Source organism: Salmo trutta, chromosome 5 (genome assembly GCF_901001165.1).
Source record: "Salmo trutta chromosome 5, fSalTru1.1, whole genome shotgun sequence".
NCBI classification, from domain to species: Eukaryota; Metazoa; Chordata; class Actinopteri; order Salmoniformes; family Salmonidae; genus Salmo; species Salmo trutta.
The window spans coordinates 1,454,999-1,477,238 of NC_042961.1; the positions used below are offsets into that span (position 1 = coordinate 1,454,999).

A 22,240-nucleotide genomic window follows, 5' to 3' on the forward strand; every position below is an offset into this window, starting at 1 on the left:
AAGGATGTCACCGTGTTCTCTCTATCGCCCCCTATCTTCGATAAACACATATTAAAACTGCCTTCTAAAATTTGGTCGTCCCGTCTCAAGACTTACGTACCCAAAGCGGGTTTGTTAAAAAAAATATTTATCCTCTGATTAGATCCGTCGACTATTCCATATCTTAGATGCTTCATCAGAATGAACAGGTCCTTGGGCTGTATTATCTCTCCATGCAGAAAAAGCTTTTGATATTACCATTCTAGTCTATCTCTGGTCTGTCTTGAAAAATGTCTCTAATTTGAATAATATGCCAATCCCTCAGCCGTAGTTATAACAGGCAATATCTGGTCTGTTCAAAATCACTAGAAGCAGCAGACAAGGTGATCCATTTCTCCTTTGTTATTTTATTACCCATGGAACCCCTGGCCCAGGCAATTCATCAAAGGAAAAACACCAATACGCAGACGATATTGTACTATATCTAGACAATATCTCTATTGCTCCCAAATGCATTGAAGATAATAGATAAATTCAGTTTAATCTCAAATTACAAAATTTATCTATCCAAATCAGCCCTACTGCCTCTCAAGAGCCCCATGGAGGACTCCATCTCTACTTAGTTATAGATCTGTCACTCTCATTGAAAGCAAAGTCTAGGAAGCGGTAGATCTGTTCTATGTGCACTATTTCTATGCTTCCCGTTCTTAAGTTTTGTTTTTGCGTATTTTACTTTCAAGTTTTGTACACTAGCTTCAAAACAGCTGCAAATACAATATTTTTGGTTATGGAAAATATATTTCACAGCAGTTTAGATGGTACAATGATCCTGTAGTCTACAGTAGACTTGCTTGTGATGTCAAACTGAAATTAGGTTTACTATTAGAATTTTACCAACCAGGAAATGGCGGAGTTAATTTCTTCTTCAATGTTTTTAGTGGCAGCCCACAGGTACAATGTGTGAGCTAATGAATATAAAATATATGAACAGAATATGAATTTAAATATTGTACCTGTAACCCCCCACCACACACACAAAGTCGCTGGTTCGAATCCCTGGCTGGTTCGAAGTCTGACTGGGAAACGCAATGGCTAAGGTATCGCGTTGACAGTCTCTGGCCCTGATTTGAAGTCCCCGTCAGGGCCGCGGTCTCCCAAGTTCGCTGCAGTACTCTGTCTCCGTTTGATTCTGTTATGTACATAGAGCTTAATGCCCAACCAGTTTCTGCTTTTTAGCGCCACAGGTTCTGACTGGAGGCATTTGAGGCAGTCCCTCTTCCCAGGAACTCGGCTACTCTTTATGAACGTCATCATGTGTTTCTCTACTGCTGCTACCTCATCAATGATCCACTTTGATCTCACAGTGTTTCTTCGGGTTGATTGGGCGCCTGTGCGACATGTCGGCTGGGCGCCTGTTGAGAAAAGGTTGCTTAAAAGATTGCAAAAACGGCAGCAAAGAATGGAAAATAATTTCACAATGCAAATCACATAGCTTCTTTTACACTACTGTAACATTTTTTAGATTTCACTTTTTGGCTCAACAGGAGTTGACGATTTTGCAGCTGAAACAACCAGAGAAAGACAGAAACAATGAATAGGTTAAATAAACATGACCATTTCCAGGCAAATGACCTGAATAAAAAAATCCAATATTATTAGGGATGGCTGGCAAACCACCCACTTGGAGAGCTAGCCTGACCTACAAGGTATAACAAACCATCCACTTGGAGAGCTAGCCTGACCTACAAGGTATAGCAAACCATCCACTTGGAGAGCTAGCCTGACCTACAAGGTGTAACAAACCATCCACTTGGAGAGCTAGCCTGACCTACAAGGTGTAACAAACCATCCACTTGGAGAGCTAGCCTGACCTACAAGGTGTAACAAACCATCCACTTGGAGAGCTAGCCTGACCTACAAGGTGTAACAAACCATCCACTTGGAGAGCTAGCCTGACCTACAAAGTGTAACAAACCATCCACTTGGAGAGCTAGCCTGACCTACAAGGTGTAACAAACCATCCACTTGGAGAGCTAGCCTGACCTACAAGGTGTAACAAACCATCCACTTGGAGGACTAGCCTGACCTACAAGGTGTAACAAACCATCCACTTGGAGAGCTAGCCTGACCTACAAGGTGTAACAAACCATCCACTTGGAGGACTAGCCTGACCTACAAGGTGTAACAAACCATCCACTTGGAGAGCTAGCCTGACCTACAAGGTGTAACAAACCATCCACTTGGAGAGCTAGCCTGACCTACAAGGTGTAACAAACCATCCACTTGGAGAGCTAGCCTGACCTACAAGGTGTAACAAACCATCCACTTGGAGAGCTAGCCTGACCTACACGGTGTGAAATTTGACGTACATTTATTTTTGGGTTCACCGAGAGTGGACAGTGCTCCAGCCAAAACGACCTCATTCCACTTGAAACTTTTGAATTTGCCAGCAGACTCCGCGACTTTGTGTCGTCCTGACTTCAGTGCACAGGATTCCACAGCGCTGCCAATGTTCATTAAGTTGTATCCCATTTGAACAGCCAGCGTCGGACGGTCGTACGTTTTGTTCTCCTCGTTGTAGCCAGCAACAGCTCTCACTGCCGTGATGACGTGAGGTAAATTACTAGGTATGACCAAGTCCTCAAAGCACATCAGAGGTGTACACGTCCTGGCCGTGATGAGGAGTCTTGCCACCTCTCTCATTCTTTGTTGAATGTATTTATTTCTTCTGTCATCTGGCTGTAGTTTGTTGTACAGCTCTTCTCCCATGAGGAGGATACATTTGTCATTTCTTACCACAAATGAAACTTGGCCGGAGTTCATACCACAAACTATCTTCCAAAGACCTGTGCTGACGTAATCGGGTTGAGGACACAACTTAAACGCCATGGCTGACTGAATCCTCATCTTTTGTCCAGGTTTTGGTTCTTCAGCTTTGGGGTTCAGAGGGCAGTATCTGACATGCTTCCATAGTGACTTTTGAATGTACAGACCTTGACAGTGCAAGCAGTGGGTGTAATCTGGAGTGGATCCTGGCCCTTTGGGACGGGAACAGGAGGCCATCTCTCCACTCCCACGTCTTGCTACCGCAACACTATGCACCCTCTGACATATCCTCTTAGCTGGATTATGAGCCCCAGAGTCTGTTTGGATGTTCATGTCTTTGTTGCCGTCTGAAGGGCTGATCTCAGTCCCCGGGTTGTTTTCATCACATAAGTTAGACAAATCAGATGGTTCATTCAGCACACCACTAGAATGGCATGTTCTCTTTGCTGGTTTACGTGCCTCAGAGTCTTCTTTAGTGCAGGAGCTACTGTCTGAAGAGTTGCTGTCTGTAACTGAGATGTTTTCGTCACTCCAGGTAGAGAAATGAGATGCTTTATTTGATTCCACGTTGCTAGAATCCTAAGGGGGAAACAAAAAGGAAAGATTAATGTAATATGAAAACTCACGGACAGCAGAGATCCCATTTTGGAACGTAGATATGTTCGTAGAGTTATCATGTTAAACAATGTACAGTGCATTCGGAAAAAGGGTGGCAGGGTGGCCTAGTGGTTAGAGCGTTGGGCTAGTAACCGAAAGTTTGCAAGTTCAAATCCCTGCGCTGACAAGGTACAAATCTGTCGTTCTGGCAGTTAACCCATTGTTCCTAGGCCGTTATTGAAAATAAGAATTTGTTCTTAACTGACTTGCCTAGTTAAATAAAGGTTTAAAAAAAAAAAAAAAAAAAAAATCAATAAATAAAAATTCTGACCCCTTGAATTTTTGCCCTTTTTTTAACATTACAGCCTTATTCTAAAATTTGTAAAATACTTTTTCCCCCTCATCAATCTACACACAATACCCCATAATGACAAAGCAAAAACAGGTTTAGACATTTTTGCAAATGTATAAAAAAAATAAACATACCTTATTTACATAAGTATTCAGACCCTTTGCTATGAGACTCGAAATTGTCAGAGCAAAAACCAAGCCATGAGGTCGAAGGAATTGTCCGTAGAGCTCAGAGACAGGACTGTGTTGAGGCACAGAGCTGGGGAATGGTACCAAAACATTTCTGCAGCATTGAAGGTTCCCAAGAACACAGTGGCCTCCATCATTCTTAAATGGAAGAAGTTTGGAACCATTAAAGACTCTTCCTAGAGCTGTCCGCCCGGCCAAACTGAGCAATCGGGGGAGAAGGGCCTTGGTCAGGGAGGTGACAAAGAACCCGATGGTCACTCTGACAGCGCTCCAGAGTTCCTCTGTGGAGATGGGAGAACCTTCCAGAAGGACAACCATCTCTGCAGCACTCCACCAATCAGGTCTTTATGGTAGAGTGGCCAGACGGAAGCCACATGACAGCCACTTGGAGTTTGCCAAAAGGCACCTAGACTCTCAGACCATGAGAAACAAGATTCTCTGGTCTGATGAAACCAAGATTGAACTCTTTAGCCTGAATGCCAAGCGTCACATCTGGAGGAAACCTGGCACCATCCCTACGGTGACGCATGGTGGTGGCAAGGACTGGAAGACTAGTCAAGATTGATGGAAAGATGAACAGAGCAAAGTACAGAGAGATCCTTGATGAAAACTTGGTCCAGAGCACTCAGGACCTCAGACTGGGACGAAGGTTCACCTTCCAACAGGACAACAACGCAGGAGTGGCTTCGGGACAAGTCTCTGAATGTCCTTGAGTTGCCCAGCCAGAGCCCGGAATTGAACATCTCAGGACAGACCTGAAAATAGCTGTACAGCGATGCTCCCCATCCAACCCGACAGAGCTTGAGAGGATCTGCAGAGAAGAATTTGGGGAGTTTCTCCCATACAGGTGTGCCAAGCTTGTAGCATCATCCCCAAGAAGACTCGAGGTTGTAAACGCTGCCAAAGGTGCTTCAACAAAGTACTGCGTAAAAGGTCTGAATACTTGTGTATATGTGAATGTGCAAATTTATAAAAACCTGCTTTTGCTTTGTCATTATGGGGTATTGTGTATAGATTGATGAGGGGGAGAAAACAATTTAATCAATTTTAGAATAAGGCTGTAACGTAACAAAATGTGGAAAAAGGGGTCTGAATTCTTTACCAATGCACTGCACGTGGGCAATTCCGTGGGAATGAGACTCAGATTTTTCACATTAAAATGTACACTACATGACCAGAAGTATGTGGACACCTGCTCGTCAAACATCTCATTCCAAAATCCTGGGCATTAATATGGAGTTGGTCCCCCCCTTTTCTGCAATAACAGCCTCCACTCTTCTGGGAAGGCTTTCCACTAGATGTTGGAACATTGCTGCAGGGACTTGCTTCCATTCAGCCACAAGAGCATGAGTGAGGTCAGGCACTGATGTTGGGAGATTAGGCCTGGCTTGCAGTCGGCGTTCCATTTCATCCAAAAGGTGTTTGATGGGGTTGAGGTCAGGGCTCTGTGCAGGCCAGTCAAGTTCTTCCACACCAATCTCGACAAACCATTTCTGTACGGACTTCGCTTTGTGCATGGGGGCATTGTCATGTTGAAACAGGAAAGGGCCTTTCCCAAACTGTTTCCACAAAGTTGGAAGCACAGAATCGTCTAGAATGTCAATGTATGCTGTAGCATTAAGATTTCCCTTCTCTGGAACTAAGGGGCCTGAACCATGAAAAACAGCCCCAGACCATTATTCTTCCTTCACCAAACTTTACAGTTGGCACTATGTATTCGGACAGGTAGCGTTCTCCGGTCATCCGTCAAACCCAGATTTGTCCATGGGACTTCCAGATGGTGAGGCGTGATTCATCACGCCAGAGAACGTGTTTCCACTGCTCCAGAGTCCAATGGTGGAGAGCTTTACACCATATGGTGATCTTAGGCTTGTGTGCAGCTGCTCGGCCGTGGAGACTCATTTAAATGAAGCTCCGACGAACAGTTAATTCTGCTGACGTTGCTTCCAGAGGCAGTTTGGAACTCTGTAGTGAGTGTTGCAACCGAGGACAGATGATTTTTAAGCTCTACGCGCTTCAGCACTTGGCGGTCCTGCTCTGTGAACTTGTGGCCTACCACTTCGCGGCTGAGCCGTTGTTACTCCTTGACGTTTCCACTTCACAATAACCGCACTCACAGTTGACCAGGCAGTTCTAGCAGGGCACAAATTTGACCAACTGACTTGTTGTAAATGTGGCATCCTATGACGGTGCCACGTTGAAAGTCACTAAGCTCTTCAGTACGGGCCATTCTACTGCCAATGTTTGTCTATGGAGATCGCATGGCAGTGTGCTCAATTTTACACACCTGTCAGCAACGGGTTTAGCTGAAATAGCCGAAGCCACTAATTTAAAGGGGTGTCCACATACTTTGTATATATAGTGCATGTCAAACAAAAAAACAATGATTGCAAAGTTAAACAAACCATACAACTACTGTATGCACAAGGACAACATTCAACAATTTCCACAGAAAGTTTTACAAAAACACATTTACTGGAAGACCAGTACAGATAAAGTCTGGTAACAGAATGACGGTTTGTGCCGTTGGTGCCGTCATTCCGTTACCAGAATTTGCATCTACAAAAGTAGTCCTTGTGCATAGAGTTGTATGGTTTGTTTCACTTTGCAATCATTGATTTTTGTTTGACATTCATTTAATGACTTTCTCCAACTTGACAGTATTTAGAAGTGTGCTGTTTTGGGTTCACCCAAGGAGTACTATAGACACACATTCTATTTGGTTTGTCCATTCTCTGAGTGGGAGATATTAAGGTTGGGATTTTGCTTGCAAATGTAATGTCCATAATGCTGGAATTGTCCATATACTTTATATTTAAAATGTATATATTCATGTTAATATTTTTTTTTTGTATTCATTTTCTGTAAGGAAATTGCTTTCAAAATCTCATGTAATCACTTGGCTGTTTTCTCTACAATGAAATGCTGCCTTTTTGTGCTGTTCTACATGTTTACTAATACATTAAATTAAATATAATCTTAAATATAATCTTACTTGTTCTGAAGAAGTGCTGGGACTCTGATGAACTTTACCGTTTTCACTCTGAGCTGCAGAACATTCTGGATTTACTGCAGAGATGAGCTGAGAGTCCCTGGTTGGTTCTGATACTCTGCTGTCAGATTCCAGCTGCTGTTCCTCCTGATTCGTCCAGAGTTCCTCTTGTTTTGTGGGTTCTGGGTCCTCCAGACCCAGCCTGGAGCTTCTCTCCTGCTGCTCTGGGGGAACCTCCTCGTTAGAGACAGGGAGTGAGGGCTGCTGGGAGTCTGGAGAGAAGGGAGGGGGAATGGGTCTCTCCATCCCATCAACATGTTCCTCTATGTTTTTTACCTGGGCTTCAGAGAGGAGCTGAGAGTCCCTGGTTGGTTCTGATACTCTGTAGTCCTCTCCATCAGGTTCTGTTTTGATCTGTTCAGTTGTGTTGGTGGTTTGAGAGTCTCTCTCTCTGTTTTCCAAGGTTTGGTCAAGATGTGGGGGCAGAGATGGGTCCTGTTCATAGTCACTTTTCACACAGGCAGGGATCAAGAGGTCTTTGGTATCAGGTTCCAGACCTTGAGGCTGCTCTTCCTCTTGACTGGTCCTGAGGTCCTCCTGTCCCAGACTGGGGCTCCTCTCCTGCTCACAGTGCTGCTGTTCAGGGGGAACCTCCTCTTCAGAGACAGGGAGAGAGAGCTGCTGGGAGTCTGGAGGGAAGAAAAGGAAAACAAATCTAATCAGAGTTTATTCATGTACAGCAGGATACAGCAGGTGTAAACAGTACCGCGAAACGCCTGATTGCAAGCTCTTCCTTAACAATGCAGTTCAGAGGCTGGTGTGAGGTGCTATAGGAGCAATCAATGGAACTGAGTCCAACATGTGGTTTCTATACGATTAATACTGTTCCATTTATTCCATTCCAGCCATTACAATAAGCCCATCCTCCTAAAACTCCCCCCACCAGCCTCCTCTGATGCAGTTATACTGGTCATATAAAGTAATACACGAGAATAAATAAACAAATGGGGGTGATAGGTTGAAGATTCTGTATCCCTGGAAAAAGGATGTTTCTGGTTTCTATCACCCCGCTGAGGCTGGTGAGCGCGATGCTTGTTGTTCCCTCTGGCTAGTGATCTGTGTGATCTTCACACCTGGGTTGAAATACTATGTGAAATCATTTCCATACTGAGTTAAACAGATGAGACTGAGTGGAGAGTTAGTACAGAACCCAGACTCACTGTGGCTAGAATACAGATACTGTCAGGTCAATAAAAGGCTTTTAGATTTTAAACATGTATACAGTCCTATAGACTCTCACAGCAGGGTTCACTCACATTGAACCCTAACCATTCCAATGTATTTAATAGAATTAAAAAAATAAAAATAAATAAAACCCAATATTCACTGTATGGTAAAGTGTTGTTTTTGCTTTAGGTTACTACAGGAAACATGCTGGTTAGGGTCCCCGGGTGTGGAGACAGACGGGTTAATATACTGCTGTCTAACTGTGTGTGTGAATGACTAAATGAGAATAACTATTATTACAAACCTGCTCGACGTAACTTGATTTCCGGGTGGAAAACCAAATCCAACAGCCTCTGTAGACGTTTGTTCTCCTCCTTCGAACGGGAGATTTCTACCTGGTACTCGACTATCTTTTTTTCAAAGACAGCCGATATCTCCACAGCAGCCGCTATTAATCGCTGCGTAAGAAACGTATTCAACTCCATCTGTAATTTGGGAATTTTAGGGTCTGTAGAGCCACATGTCAACGAGGGAAATAAACCAACGATCTAGCTATTCACTTCCTGCTTTTGTTCTTCTTCTTCTTTGGGATTTGGTTGTCGGATTGCATCCAACTTTAAGGTGCATACACCGCCACCTACTGTAGTGGTGTGTGAGGCCATTAACGGCCTACCTACATTACATTCTTTGATACAATAATACAATTTTGGGAAAAAGGGAAATTGCCACCCATTCCACTATTGAACCCTATCTAGTCCAACTCTAAACCAATGGGTTGAGAAGACATAACCCTAGCTCTCCCCCTGTTCTGCAGTACATCCTCGCAATCACAAGTACTTCTCTACCACTGCCACCACAATCTCTATTTTCTGTGACTTTCAATTCATTTCTGCAGTTCAATTGACAACCACGGCTATAAATGCTAAAAAGCCAACCTTACAAGCACATTTTCTTCCCATCACGGTCTCTTGATCTCTGCCGACTCACAGGAATCCCCTCAGGATCCCTCACCCTGTACCCATGTTCCTCTACCAGTCTCTTCCCTGCTTCAGCATAGACACTTCCTGTACTACTGTAACCCTGGCAACCTCAATCTGCCTTTCTCTCACCAGACATCTCCCATCTCCAGCCCCATGATCACCCCCACAACTTTTCACATCATACAGGTTTCCCCGATCAAATAGCCTAACCCAAATAGAGCTCAATCAAATACAAAATGCACTGTCATGTTAACAACATATCCTAAAAACAGGACAGGTCAATGTAAAATGGACAGTATGGAAGGGACAATCACAACCGTTGTCCAGGAGTTTCACCCCATTGTCATGATCAGTGGTTTCAAGTTTGTATCCGTACATTTTTGACAAGCTGATCATAGCGAAAAATAAAATACTTCTGCATTTCTCGCTGTGTAAACACATTGCAAATAGGCTCCTAAAACTCCTGATAAAGTTGGGTAGCTGATATTCAGAGTTTAAATAGACAAATGTATTAGTCACAGGAAACAGGACGAATAAAGCCAAACGCAATGGCCTGTTTTACAAAACGGTGGGCTACACCCCAGTAAGCACAAACCGACACATTTTGGACGTCTTTTTTTGGTCCTGTCCGGACTTTTTGATGTTTTACAAATGATTGGCTTACCACATAGATGGGCATTCATAACATTACATTTCAGGCAACACTGTAGGCTACACCCCAGTAAGCACGGACCGACGCCGACACCTTCTGGACGTCTTTTTTTGGTGCTGTTCCCGGACCGGCCTTGAGTTCCACGGACATTGGTTTTTGGTCCGGTCTGGACCAAATCTGAACCATTCATAGACATCTTTTTTTGGTCCAGATTTTGTCCGGTCTGGAGAAGCCTTGATTTGGCCAAAACATAGACGTCTATAAATGACTTATTTTCAACTTTCATTCATAGCCAAAAATGAGCCTGATTTCAACATGAGCCTGATTTCAATGTCCAGAAAATATGCCTTTTCACTGTCCTGGAAAATACATTTTCCCCTTTCATTCTGAACTTCAACGTCTTGAAAATACATATTTTAGACGGCATTTTTTGTTCTCGCCAATGGCAGCAGAACGGCAAGGACCGGCCCTCCTGGTAACGACTCTGCATCAAAACTCAGCATGACAGATCATTCTTCATTTTCCCACCAGTTCTACGTCTCATCAAACGGCAGTCGTCACAGACACTGGGGATCTTCAATTTCAACTGCTGCTCCTCAACACTTACTCAAATCACATGTTATTGGTCACATACACACGGTTAGCAGATGTTAATGCGAGTGTAGAGGAATGCTTGTGCTTCTAGTTCAGTGCAGTAATATCTAACAAGTAATCTAACAATTCCACAACAACTACCTAATACACACACATCTAAGTAAAGGGGTTTAATAAGAACATATAAATATATGGATGAGTGATGACCGAGCGGCATAGGCAAGATGCAATAGATGGTATAAAATACAGTATACACATATGAGATGAGTAATGCAAGATAGGTAAACATTATTAAAGTGGCATTATTAAAGAGACTTGTGATCTATTTATTAAAGTGACCAATGATTTTGCTTCTTCTTTTTATTATTTTTTTGGTGTTTTGGAACCAAACTTCATTCAATCAAATGTTGCACTTCCGTCAAAGCAGTAACCTGCAGTAACCCATATCAACCCCGTATGGACGATCCACTGAGGTTAACGAATACTGGGGAATGACTTTTTAACCAATTTGTCACACCGTGTGAAAGAAAGGTTTTGAAGTTGGAGGCATATTTACTTCCAGTAGGTGGTGATAGTACACCATTTAAATTGTGTACCAAATGCCATAAAACAATATAGAAGAAGAAGAGGCAGAACGTGAACGGCTAGTGCTTTGGTTTGTTTTACCGTCGTGAATATAAAATGTCACGATTACAGTTCTTGAATGTGTTTCTTACCGAACGACTAACAGCGGTAGCTACGGAGATATCCGCTGTACTTGAACAACATTTAGGCGAGTACCAGGAAGAAATCTCCCGTTCAAATGAGGAGAACAAACGTCTACAGAGCCTGTTGGATTTGGTTTTCAGCCCCGAAATCAAGTTACACCGCGAAGGTTTGCAATTATATAATGACACCTCAAAATGCACGAATCATATAGTTACTATGGGCAACACTTATTGATCAAATAATTATACAAATGTAATCATTATGGGTTTTCTTTTCCCTCCCGCCAGACTCCCAGCAGCTCTCACTTCCTGTCTCTGAAGAGGAGGTTCCCCCTGAGCAGCAGCACTGTGAGCAGGAGAGGAGCCCCAGTCTGGGACAGGAGGACCTCAGGACCAGTCAAGAGGAAGAGCAGCCTCAAGGGCTGGAACCTGATACCAAAGACCTCTTGATCCCTGCCTGTGTGAAAAGTGACTATGAACAGGACCCATCTCTGCCCCCACATCTTGACCAAACCTTGGAGAACAGAGAGAGAGACTCTCAAACCACCAACACAACTGAACAGATCAAAACAGAACCTGATGGAGAGGACTACAGAGTATCAGAACCAACCAGGGACTCTCAGCTCCTCTCTGAAGCCCAGGTAGAAAACATAGAAGAACATGTTGATGGGATGGAGAGACCTATTCCCCCTCCCTTCTCTCCAGACTCCCAGCAGCCCTCACTCCCTGTCTCTAACGAGGAGGTTCCCCCAGAGCAGCAGGAGAGAAGCCCCAGGCTGGGTCTGGAGGACTCAGAGCCCACAAAACAAGAGGAACTCTGGACGAATCAGGAGGAACAGCAGCTGGAATCTGACAGCAGAGTATCAGAACCAACCAGGGACTCTCAGCTCATCTCTGCAGTAAATCCAGAATGTTCTGCAGCTCTGGGTGAAAACAGAGTATGTGTTGATGAGGCAGTGGAGATGCTTATTCTCCTTTTCTTCCCTCCAGACTCCCAGCAGCTCTCTCTTCCTGTCTCTGAAGAGGAGGTTCCCCCTGAGCAGCAGCACTGTGAGCAGGAGAGTAGCCCCAGTCTGGGACAGGAGGACCCAGAGCCCACACAGATTAAAGAGGAACAGGAGGACCTCAGGACCAGTCAGGAGGAAGAGCAGCCTCAAGGTCTGGAGTCTAAAATCAGAGTATCAGAACCAACCAGCCTCTGCAGAGTATCAGAACCAACCAGCCTCTGCAGAGTATCAGAACCAACCAGCCTCTGCAGAGTATCAGAACCAACCAGCCTCTGCAGAGTATCAGAACCAACCAGCCTCTGCAGAGTATCAGAACCAACCAGCCTCTGCAGAGTATCAGAACCAACCAGCCTCTGCAGAGTTTTAGAACCAACCAGCCTCTGCAGAGTTTTAGAACCAACCAGCCTCTGCAGAGTATCAGAACCAACCAGCCTCTGCAGAGTTTTAGAACCAACCAGCCTCTGCAGAGTATCAGAACCAACATCTGTAGCAAATCCAGACTGTTCTGCAGCTCAGAGTGAAAAGACAGAAGACGTTGATGGGATGGAGAGACCCATTCTACCTTCCTACCCTCCAGAACTCCCTGGCTCTGAAGAGGTTCCCCCTGAGCAGCAGGAGAGGAGCCCCAGTCTGCAGCAGGAGGACCCAGAGCCCACAAAGGTTAAAGACAAACGGGAGGAATTCAGGACCAGGCAGGAGGAAGAGCAGCTTCACATTGGGCTATCAGAATCAACAAGCCTTTGTAGAGTATCAGAACCAACACTCTCTGTAGCAAATCCAGACTGTTCTGAAGCACAGGTAGAAAACATAGAAGAACATGTTGATGGGATGGAGAGACCCATTCCCCCTCCCTTCTCTCCAGACTCCCAGCAGCCCTCTTTCTCTGTCTCTAAAGAGGAGGTTCCCCCAGAGCAGCAGGAGAGAAGCCCCAGGCTGGGTCTGGAGGACTCAGAGCCCACAAAACAAGAGGAACTCTGGATGAATCAGGAGGAACAGCAGCTGGAATCTGACAGCAGAGTATCAGAACCAACCAGGGACTCTCAGCTCATCTCTGCAGTAAATCCAGAATGTTCTGCAGCTCAGAGTGAAAACGGTAAAGTTCATCAGAGTCCCGGCACTTCTTCAGAACAAGTAAGATTATATTTAATTTATTATTAAACATGTTCAAAGGCACTCAGCACAAAAAAGCAGCATTTAATTCCAGAGACTACATGAGATTTTGAAAGCAATAGCAGAAAATGAATACTAAAAATATAAACATGAATAAATGTAAAGTAATTTAAATATAAAGGATATACATTGTTTAAAATGCTAAACTCTATGACCATATCAAAGTTCCAAAACGGGATCTCTGCTGTCCGTGAGTTTTCATATTACATTAATCTTTCCTTTTTGTTTCCACCTTAGGATTCTAGTAACGTGGAATCAAATAAAGCATCTAATTTCTCTAACTGGAGTGACGAAAACATCTCAGTTACAGACAGCAACTCTTCAGACAGTAGCTCCTGCACTAAAGAAGACTCTGAGGCACGTAAACCAGCAAAGAGAACATACCATTCTAGTGGTGTGCTGAATGAACCATCTGATTTGTCTAACTTATGTGATGAAAATAACCCGGGGACTGAGATCAGCCCTTCAGACGGCAACAAAGACATGAACATCCAAACAGACTCTGGGGCTCATAATCCAGCTAAGAGGATATGTCAGAGGGTGCATAGTGTTGCGGTAGCAAGACGTGGGAGTGGAGAGATGGCCTCCTGTTCCCGTCCCAAAGGGCCAGGATCCACTCCAGATTACACCCACTGCTTGCACTGTCAAGGTCTGTACATTCAAAAGTCACTATGGAAGCATGTCAGATACTGCCCTCTGAACCCCAAAGCTGAAGAACCAAAACCTGAACAAAAGATGAGGATTCAGTCAGCGAAGGCGTTTAAGTTGTGTCCTCAACCCGATTACGTCAGCACAGGTCTTTGGAAGATAGTTTGTGGTATGAACTCCGGCCAAGTTTCATTTGTGGTAAGAAATGACAAATGTATCCTCCTCATGGGAGAAGAGCTGTACAACAAACTACAGCCAGATGACAGAAGAAATAAATACATTCAACAAAGAATGAGAGAGGTGGCAAGACTCCTCATCACGGCCAGGACGTGTACACCTCTGATGTGCTTTGAGGACTTGGTCATACCTAGTAATTTACCTCACGTCATCACGGCAGTGAGAGCTGTTGCTGGCTACAACGAGGAGAACAAAACGTACGACCGTCCGACGCTGGCTGTTCAAATGGGATACAACTTAATGAACATTGGCAGCGCTGTGGAATCCTGTGCACTGAAGTCAGGACGACACAAAGTCGCGGAGTCTGCTGGCAAATTCAAAAGTTTCAAGTGGAATGAGGTTGTTTTGGTTGGAGCACTGTCCACTCTCGGTGAACCCAAAAATAAATGTACGTCAAATGTCACACCGTGTAGGTCAGGCTAGCTCTCCAAGTGGATGGTTTGTTATACCTTGTAGGTCAGGCTAGCTCTCCAAGTGGATGGTTTGTTATACCTTGTAGGTCAGGCTAGCTCTCCAAGTGGATGGTTTGTTATACCTTGTAGGTCAGGCTAGCTCTCCAAGTGGATGGTTTGTTATACCTTGTAGGTCAGGCTAGCTCTCCAAGTGGGTGGTTTGTTATACCTTGTAGGTCAGGCTAGCTCTCCAAGTGGATGGTTTGTTACACCTTGTAGGTCAGGCTAGCTCTCCAAGTGGATGGTTTGTTATACCTTGTAGGTCAGGCTAGCTCTCCAAGTGGATGGTTTGTTATACCTTGTAGGTCAGGCTAGCTCTCCAAGTGGATGGTTTGTTATACCTTGTAGGTCAGGCTAGCTCTCCAAGTGGATGGTTTGTTACACCTTGTAGGTCAGGCTAGCTCTCCAAGTGGATGGTTTGTTACACCTTGTAGGTCAGGCTAGCTCTCCAAGTGGATGGTTTGTTATACCTTGTAGGTCAGGCTAGCTCTCCAAGTGGATGGTTTGTTATACCTTGTAGGTCAGGCTAGCTCTCAAGTGGATGGTTTGTTACACCTTGTAGGTCAGGCTAGCTCTCCAAGTGGATGGTTTGTTATACCTTGTAGGTCAGGCTAGCTCTCCAAGTGGATGGTTTGTTACACCTTGTAGGTCAGGCTAGCTCTCCAAGTGGATGGTTTGTTATACCTTGTAGGTCAGGCTAGCTCTCCAAGTGGATGGTTTGTTATACCTTGTAGGTCAGGCTAGCTCTCCAAGTGGATGGTTTGTTATACCTTGTAGGTCAGGCTAGCTCTCCAAGTGGATGGTTTGTTATACCTTGTAGGTCAGGCTAGCTCTCCAAGTGGATGGTTTGTTATACCTTGTAGGTCAGGCTAGCTCTCCAAGTGGATGGTTTGTTACACCTTGTAGGTCAGGCTAGCTCTCCAAGTGGATGGTTTGTTATACCTTGTATATACCTAATAATATTGGATTTTTTAGACGGGTAATTTGCCTGGAAATGGTCATGTTTATTTAACCTTTTCTTTCTGTTATTTTTGCAATCTTTTCTCAACAGGCGCCCAGCCGACCCCTGTCGCCCAGCCGACCCCTGTCGCCCAGCCGACCCGTCGCACACGCACCCAGCCGACCCGTCGCACACGCACCCAGCCGACCCGTCGCACACGCACGCAGCCGACCCGTCGCACACGCGCCCAGCCGACCCGTCTCACAGGCGCCCAGCCGACCCGTCGCACAGGCGCCCAGCCGACCCGTCGCACAGGCGCCCAGCCGACCCGTCGCACAGGCGCCCAGCCGACCCGTCGCACAGGCGCCCAGCCGACCCGTCGCACAGGCGCCCAGCCGACCCGTCGCACAGGCGCCCAGCCGACCCGTCGCACAGGCGCCCAGCCGACCCGTCTCACAGGCGCCCAGCCGACCCGTCGCACACGCGCCCAGCCGACCCGTCGCACACGCGCCCAGCCGACCCGTCTCACAGGCGCCCAGCCGACCCGTCTCACAGGCGCCCAGCCGACCCGTCGCACAGGCACCCAGCCGACCCGTCGCACAGGCACCCAGCCGAGCCGAAGAAACGCTGTGAGATTAAAGTGGATCATTGATGAGGTAGCAGCAGTAGAGAAACACATGATGCCGTTCCTGGAAAGAGTAGCCGAGTTCCTGGAAAGAGGGACTGCCTCAAATGCCTCCAGTCAGAACCTGTGGCGCTCAAACGCAGAAACTGGTCAGGCATTAGACTATGTACATAACAGAATCAAAGGGAGACAGAGTACTGCAGGGAATTCAGGGGGCAGCAGCCCTGACCGGGACTCAAACTCAGGTCCAGAAACTGGCAACCCAACACCTTAGCCAAACAAAATGTTATTGTTCTTTGACTCAATAATTGGTGCCTTCCGGGTGTGCTATAAAGTTCAGAAGTTATGGGCCAAGTTAGAAATCTGTCTGTCAGAAGTTTTACAATGTAAGTTTACTTTTAATCTGTCTATATGCATATTTCAAGACATGGAATGTCGGGGTGCCGTTAGATAACCAATGGGTTGGACAATATTATCTTCCTCACTTATATTGAAGAAGATATTACTTAAATACTGCAAGTCAAATTATACTCCAACATTAAGAGAATGGAAGAATCAAACATTTTATTATTTAAATATTGAATACTATCTTTCTACAGACAGAAACAACATAACAATTTGAAGTCGTGGGAAAATGGCCCCTTTTTTAAACTTGTTTTTCAACCCCTGAGAAACAGAGAGTTACTGAAGTGTCCCTGGAGCAGTTTAGTGGTTCTGTGCCTTGCTCAAGGGCACAACAGCAGGAGGCGGCGTCTAGGATACCCAAAAGCCTACCAGAATTGTTCCATTCAGACTTGGGATTGAAACCAGTGACTTTCCAGTTCTGCCTCTAAGGACATGATCAATGAAATGTTAGCTGGCTAAAACCATTTACTATAACTACTACATTAAACTGTTTTTCTTAGCTCACTGACTAACCTAGTGTTGGGCTAAGGTTAGCAAAATTCACAGGTTGTCCAGAAATCCTGGTTGAAATATTCACAGAATCAGAAGGGATTAAGCATGAAATCCAGAATCCTTTATCCAGGATTTCCAGAATACCTGTGAGTTTTGAGAAAGCGATCAGAATTTTGCAACCCCAGTTGGGCTTTATTAAAGTTACTATTAATGATCATCATCATTGTGAAATCTTTATTGATAGAGCTAAATACTGCTTCCTACATGGTCACTTTTATGATAGAATTGGGCAGGACTCAATCATTTTGCCGTTATAGAGATACCAATATATATATATCATACATCCCAATTTAATGTCTGGTGTATGTCACATTACTCGACAACTTAATTTGGTGTCGAATTAGGGAGATAGCCTTACAATATGTGCCAATGTTACCCTAAATTGATTTGTTTTACTTTCCACAACAGACAGACTACTTTTGTGTGTTTTAGAATGGTTTGTTTTCTCGTGGATGCATTGTCATACACCTGAGAATAGTGGGAAAAGACATTGCCACAATCAAAACAAGGGCTTCATTCAAAAATGGAAATTCAAGACAGTTTATCGAAACATGATTAGTACCATTATTATAACACACAAATACAGTCTCATATCTCCAAAACATCTAGTTTATGTATGAAACCACTGTCCTGTATTAACTCAACTCTGTTACATTAATAGAGACAGAGCCTTCAGAAGGGATTCACACCCCTTTATGTTTTTCCACGTTGTGTTACAGCCTGAATTTAAAATAGATTGAATTGAGATTTGTCACTGACCTACACACAATATCTGATCATGTCAAAGTGGAATTAGTTTTTTATTTTTTATTTTACAAATTACATATTTCTGTATTTCATTTTCAATAAATGTGCAAATATTTCTAAAAACATGTTTCCACTTTGTCATTATGGGGTATTGTGTGTAGATGGGTGGGGGAAAAAATATATATTTAAACAATTTTTAATTCAGGATGTAACACAACAAAATGTGGAATAAGTCAAGTGGTATAAATGCTTTCTGAAGGCACTGTACATGTAAAGGATGAGCCAGAGAGACAGGAGTTAACATGTTAGATGATACAGGTCTTGACTTTGACCAAAATGAATGAACCCTTTACAGAAGACTTTCGACGACTTGATCACGGCTTTTACACACGCTGATGTAGTCTGTTTTGCTGGCTGGGAGAGGGAGGTCCTCCTGACTGACGAGAGACAAACAGAGGTTGTAGGGGCTGCCAGGGGTGCAGAGTGGGTCGATGTAAGACAGCTCCCTCTCTCTCTCCTTCCCCTTCCTCCTCTCCGACTCCATGTCTATCTGGAGCTCAAGCTGCTTCCTAGGTCCCCCCGTCCCCATCTTGATCGACGGACGCCTGCTCCGGCTCTGGGACCTCCAGTAGCTATTGCTGTTGCAGGACGGGAGTCCCTCCTTTTTTAGGTGAAAACTCTTCTCTTTCTCCACAAGCGTTAGGCCCTGGTCCTCTCCCCCCTCTGTGTCCCCCCTCTTCTCTCCTGGACCCTCGGCCCGCAAGCCTGGTGTAGATTGCGTGCTGTGTTGGTGGGTCATATTCTTCCGTTTCATCTTCTGACTCGTCAGCTGCTGTTGCACTTTGCTCTGCTGCCTGTGGGTGGCGCTGTGGCTGTAGTACACAGACCTGGGCACTGGCCTGGCCTTGAATGCCCTCCTCTCTTTGGCCACCAGGTTCTCCAGTTCCACTTCAATCCTCTGCTCCCTCTTCCTCCTCTCTCTCTCCAGGAAGCTGAACGGTCTCTGGGGTGAGCAGGAGGAGGCCCGTTGTTTGCCACCGCTGACCGAGACATACCGATAATTACTAAAGTTAACTCCGTGGTTACCGGGATGGTAACCGGGTCGCTGGCTGAGGCGGCGGCTGATGACGTCGTAGAGCGGCAGGTGAGTGTGGGCGGGCGCCGGCGAGGCCCTGAACTTCATGCCGCACTCCCTCAGCTCGTCCAGCTCCCGGCGCAGCAGCAAGTTCTCCAGCTCCACCTCCGAACGCGTCCTGACCTTAATAACAATAATACATCAATATTACATTAGTTTTATATAGTACTTTTAACCCAAACACCCAGAGGGACATTTGCTCAGCACGTCTGGCATACATATACTGTATTTATGACACGTAGTACATTTCCCAATGGAATGCTAGGTTACATTATTCATTCAAGACTCTTTAGGGAACAATACAACTAAACAAAACCTCCTCACCTTCCTCCTCTTCTTCTCCTCCTCCCTCATCATCATCCTGAACGGCTTGGGGACGGTCACAGTCCCTCTGGAGTTATCAGGACCTCTATCCCCCCTATAGCTCTCTCCTCTGGTTCTCTTCCCTGTCTTGCTCAGGTTTCCTCCCTGGTTTCTGCCCTGGCTCTTGGGGCAGCAGCCTCTCAGCTGGATCTGGAGCTGGCTCCTAGATGGTGAAGTAGAGGATGGCTGCTTATGGGCGGTGGTGGTGGTGGTGATGGTGGTGGTCATACTCTCTGGACAGCAGGACTGACTGTCCCTGTGGGGGAACAATAGTAAAACAAAGCTTCAATTGCAACGTATATCTTCTAGGGAATGCTTCGATGCCTTGTTTCATTTTTTGATGTGATTGACCTTTGGCTCCAAGCACCCTTTCATGTATTTACGGAAGAGGATAAGAGTTGAGCACATTGATTCTTTTTGAAAAAATAATTCATACACTTAAAAACAATTGAATGTATAAAGTACCACAGAGGAAGTCACATTCTCTCTCTTTACCTGAGACTGTTCCTGAGGGGTTTGTCCTTCCTGCTCCAGGCCCTGGGGCTGTGGCTGTCATCTACAATCAGAAAGAGACAAAATAGTGAACTATTAAACATTGTGACCTTGATGGATGGATTGAGTGATTTTGTGTAGACATACAATGCCTTCAGAAAGTATTCACACCACTTTACTTATTCCACATTTTGTTGTGTAACAGCCTGAATTTAAAATGGATTAAGTTCAGCTGTTTTTGTCACTGTTCTACACACAATACCCCATAATGTCAGTGGAATTATGTTTTTTTCAAATTTTTTACTAATTCATTAAAATTGAAAAGCAGAAATGTCTTGAGTTAATAAATATTCAACCCCTTTGTTATGGCAAGCCTAAATAAGTTCAGGAGTGCTTAACAAGTCACATAAGTTCCATGGACTCACTGTCTGAGATTTTTAAATGACTAATCATCTCTGTACTCCATACATGCAATTATCTGTAAGGTCCTGCAGTCGAGCAGTCGAGCAATTTTAAACACAGATTCAACCACAAAGACCAGAGAAGTTTCCCAATGCCTCACAAAGAAGGGCACCTATTGGTAGATGGGTAAAAATTCAAAACCAGACATTGAATATCCTTTTAGCATGGTGAAGTTATTAATAACACTTTGGATGGTGTATCAATACACCCAGTCACTACAACGATACAGGCATCCTTCCTAACTCAGTTGCCGGAGAGGATGGAAACCTCTCAGGGATTTCACCATGAGGCCAATGGTGACTTTAAAACAGTTACAGAGATTAATAGCTGTAATAGGAGATAACTGAGGATGGATCAACAACATTGTAGTTACTCCACAATACTAACCTAATTGACAGAGTGAAAAGAAGGAAGCCTGTACAGAATAAAAAATATTCCAAAACATACATCCTGTTTGCAACAAGTGTTATGTTTGGGGCAAATACAACACATATATTTTTTGCTCCATATTTTCAAGCCTAGTGGTGACTGCATCATGTTATGGGTATGCTTGTAATCATTAAGGATTGGAGGTTTTTCCGGATAAAAATAAATAAATGAAATAAGCACAGGAAGATAAGCGCAGGAAAATCCTAGTGGAAAACCTGGTTCAGTCTGCTTTCCACCAGACACTGGGAGATGAATTCACCTTTCAGCAGGACAATAACCGAAAACACAAGGCCAAATCTACACTGGAGTTGCTTACCAAGAAGACATTATACAATCCAGGTGTGCAAAGTTCTTAGAGACTTACCCGGAAAGACTCACAGGTGTGACCGCTGGCAAAGGGGATTCTAACATGTATTGACTCAGGGGTGTGAATACTTATTGAAATGAGATACTGTATTTCTGTATTTAATTTCCAATAAATGTAAAAAAAAATATTATAAAAACATGTTTTCACTTTGTCATTATGGGGTATTGTGTGTAGATGGGTGAAGAATTTTTTTTATTTAATCAATTTTGAATTCAGGCTGTAACACAGCAAAATATGGAATGAGTCAAGGGATTTGAATGCTTTCTGAAGGCACTGTTTATACACAGTACATACATTACTTTTTAAAACGTGACCAGGATTTCACAATAAAGTCAGAGACTTACTGTATTTCCATTTAGTGAACTTTTTGCTGAATTATTTACAAAAATATTGACAACGGTAGGAGAAGATTAGCATATTATGTTACAGCAGGGGGCATATTTATGACATGCTGTTTATGGCTCTTTTTCCCACTGACCTCTCTCTTCCAGCAGCAGTTCATAATGGTTATCCTCCTCTCCTCCGTCTCCACCAACGCCGTCTCCTGATTGGTCAGACACGTCGCTGGACGTCTCCTCGTGGAAGTTAAGCTCCTCGTCTGAAAGGATTCTCTGCAGTCGCCTCACTGGCATAGAGCCAGAGCTCTGGCTTTCCCACGTGACCCTGAGAGACAGGAGAGATTGAGTACCATTTAAGATGAGCTTTCATTGTTGCTACTATGGAAAAAGTATCAAGCGCATCACGGTTAAAGCTGATGATGTGAAACACTAAAATACCGTTTTCAAAAGCACAACAAAACAAACACTGATGTTTTTGTTCCCCCAAATACTACTCTGGACAAAAATATAAATGCAACAATTTCAAAGATTTTACTGAATTACAGTTCATATAAGGAAATCAGTCAAGTGAAATAAATTCATTAGGCGCTAATCTATGGATTTAACATGACTGGGCAGGGGCACAGCCATGGCTGGGCCTGGGAGGGCATAGGCCTCAGCTCATGAAACATGGAATCAACACATTACATGTTGCATTTATATTTTGGTTCAGTATAATAAACACTTCATTTTTCCTTGTCTTGTAAAAAGGTAGCACAAGGTTACATAGCCAACAAC

At 44.3% G+C, this 22,240-nt stretch overlaps 2 protein-coding genes across 3 annotated transcripts; one reads left to right on the forward strand and one right to left on the reverse strand.

Annotated features, from left to right (window-relative positions):
• Positions 1–366: 366 nt before the first annotated feature.
• Positions 367–9,018, reverse strand: LOC115193497 (uncharacterized). The gene is made up of 4 exons (XM_029752185.1): positions 8,466–9,018; positions 6,938–7,623; positions 2,349–3,384; positions 367–1,391 (listed from the first exon to the last, which is right to left on the reverse strand). Exons 1-4 carry the CDS (start codon positions 8,644–8,646, stop codon positions 1,072–1,074), a joined length of 2,223 nt encoding a protein of 740 aa, XP_029608045.1. The 5' UTR covers positions 8,647–9,018; the 3' UTR covers positions 367–1,071.
• A 1,927-nt stretch (positions 9,019–10,945) lies between these two features.
• Positions 10,946–17,290, forward strand: LOC115193498 (uncharacterized). 2 transcript variants are annotated; one of them, XM_029752187.1, is made up of 5 exons: positions 10,947–11,261; positions 11,383–13,232; positions 13,509–14,544; positions 15,660–15,682; positions 15,773–17,290. In XM_029752187.1, the coding sequence occupies exons 1-5, from the start codon at positions 11,069–11,071 to the stop codon at positions 16,445–16,447; spliced, it is 3,777 nt and encodes a 1,258-aa protein (XP_029608047.1). In that variant the 5' UTR covers positions 10,947–11,068; the 3' UTR covers positions 16,448–17,290. The 2 variants fall into 2 exon arrangements, with proteins under 2 accessions (XP_029608046.1, XP_029608047.1); XM_029752186.1 differs by having other exon boundaries at positions 10,946–11,261; positions 15,660–17,290.
• Positions 17,291–22,240: the final 4,950 nt, after the last annotated feature.

Excerpts from the sequence above, each read along its gene's own strand:
- LOC115193497 (XM_029752185.1), bottom strand. The coding sequence starts at position 8,646 with ATGGAGTTGAATACGTTTCTTACGCAGCGATTAATAGCGGCTGCTGTG. Across the intron at positions 7,624-8,465 it reads AATCAAGTTACGTCGAGCAG|ACTCCCAGCAGCTCTCTCTC; the intron begins GTTTGTAATAAT and ends TCTTCCCTCCAG. Across the intron at positions 1,392-2,348 it reads CGGTGAACCCAAAAATAAAT|GCGCCCAGCCGACATGTCGC; the intron begins GTACGTCAAATT and ends TTTTCTCAACAG.
- LOC115193498 (XM_029752186.1), top strand. The coding sequence starts at position 11,069 with ATGTCACGATTACAGTTCTTGAATGTGTTTCTTACCGAACGACTAACA. Across the intron at positions 13,233-13,508 it reads CCGGCACTTCTTCAGAACAA|GATTCTAGTAACGTGGAATC; the intron begins GTAAGATTATAT and ends TTTCCACCTTAG. Across the intron at positions 14,545-15,659 it reads CGGTGAACCCAAAAATAAAT|GCGCCCAGCCGACCCCTGTC; the intron begins GTACGTCAAATG and ends TTTTCTCAACAG.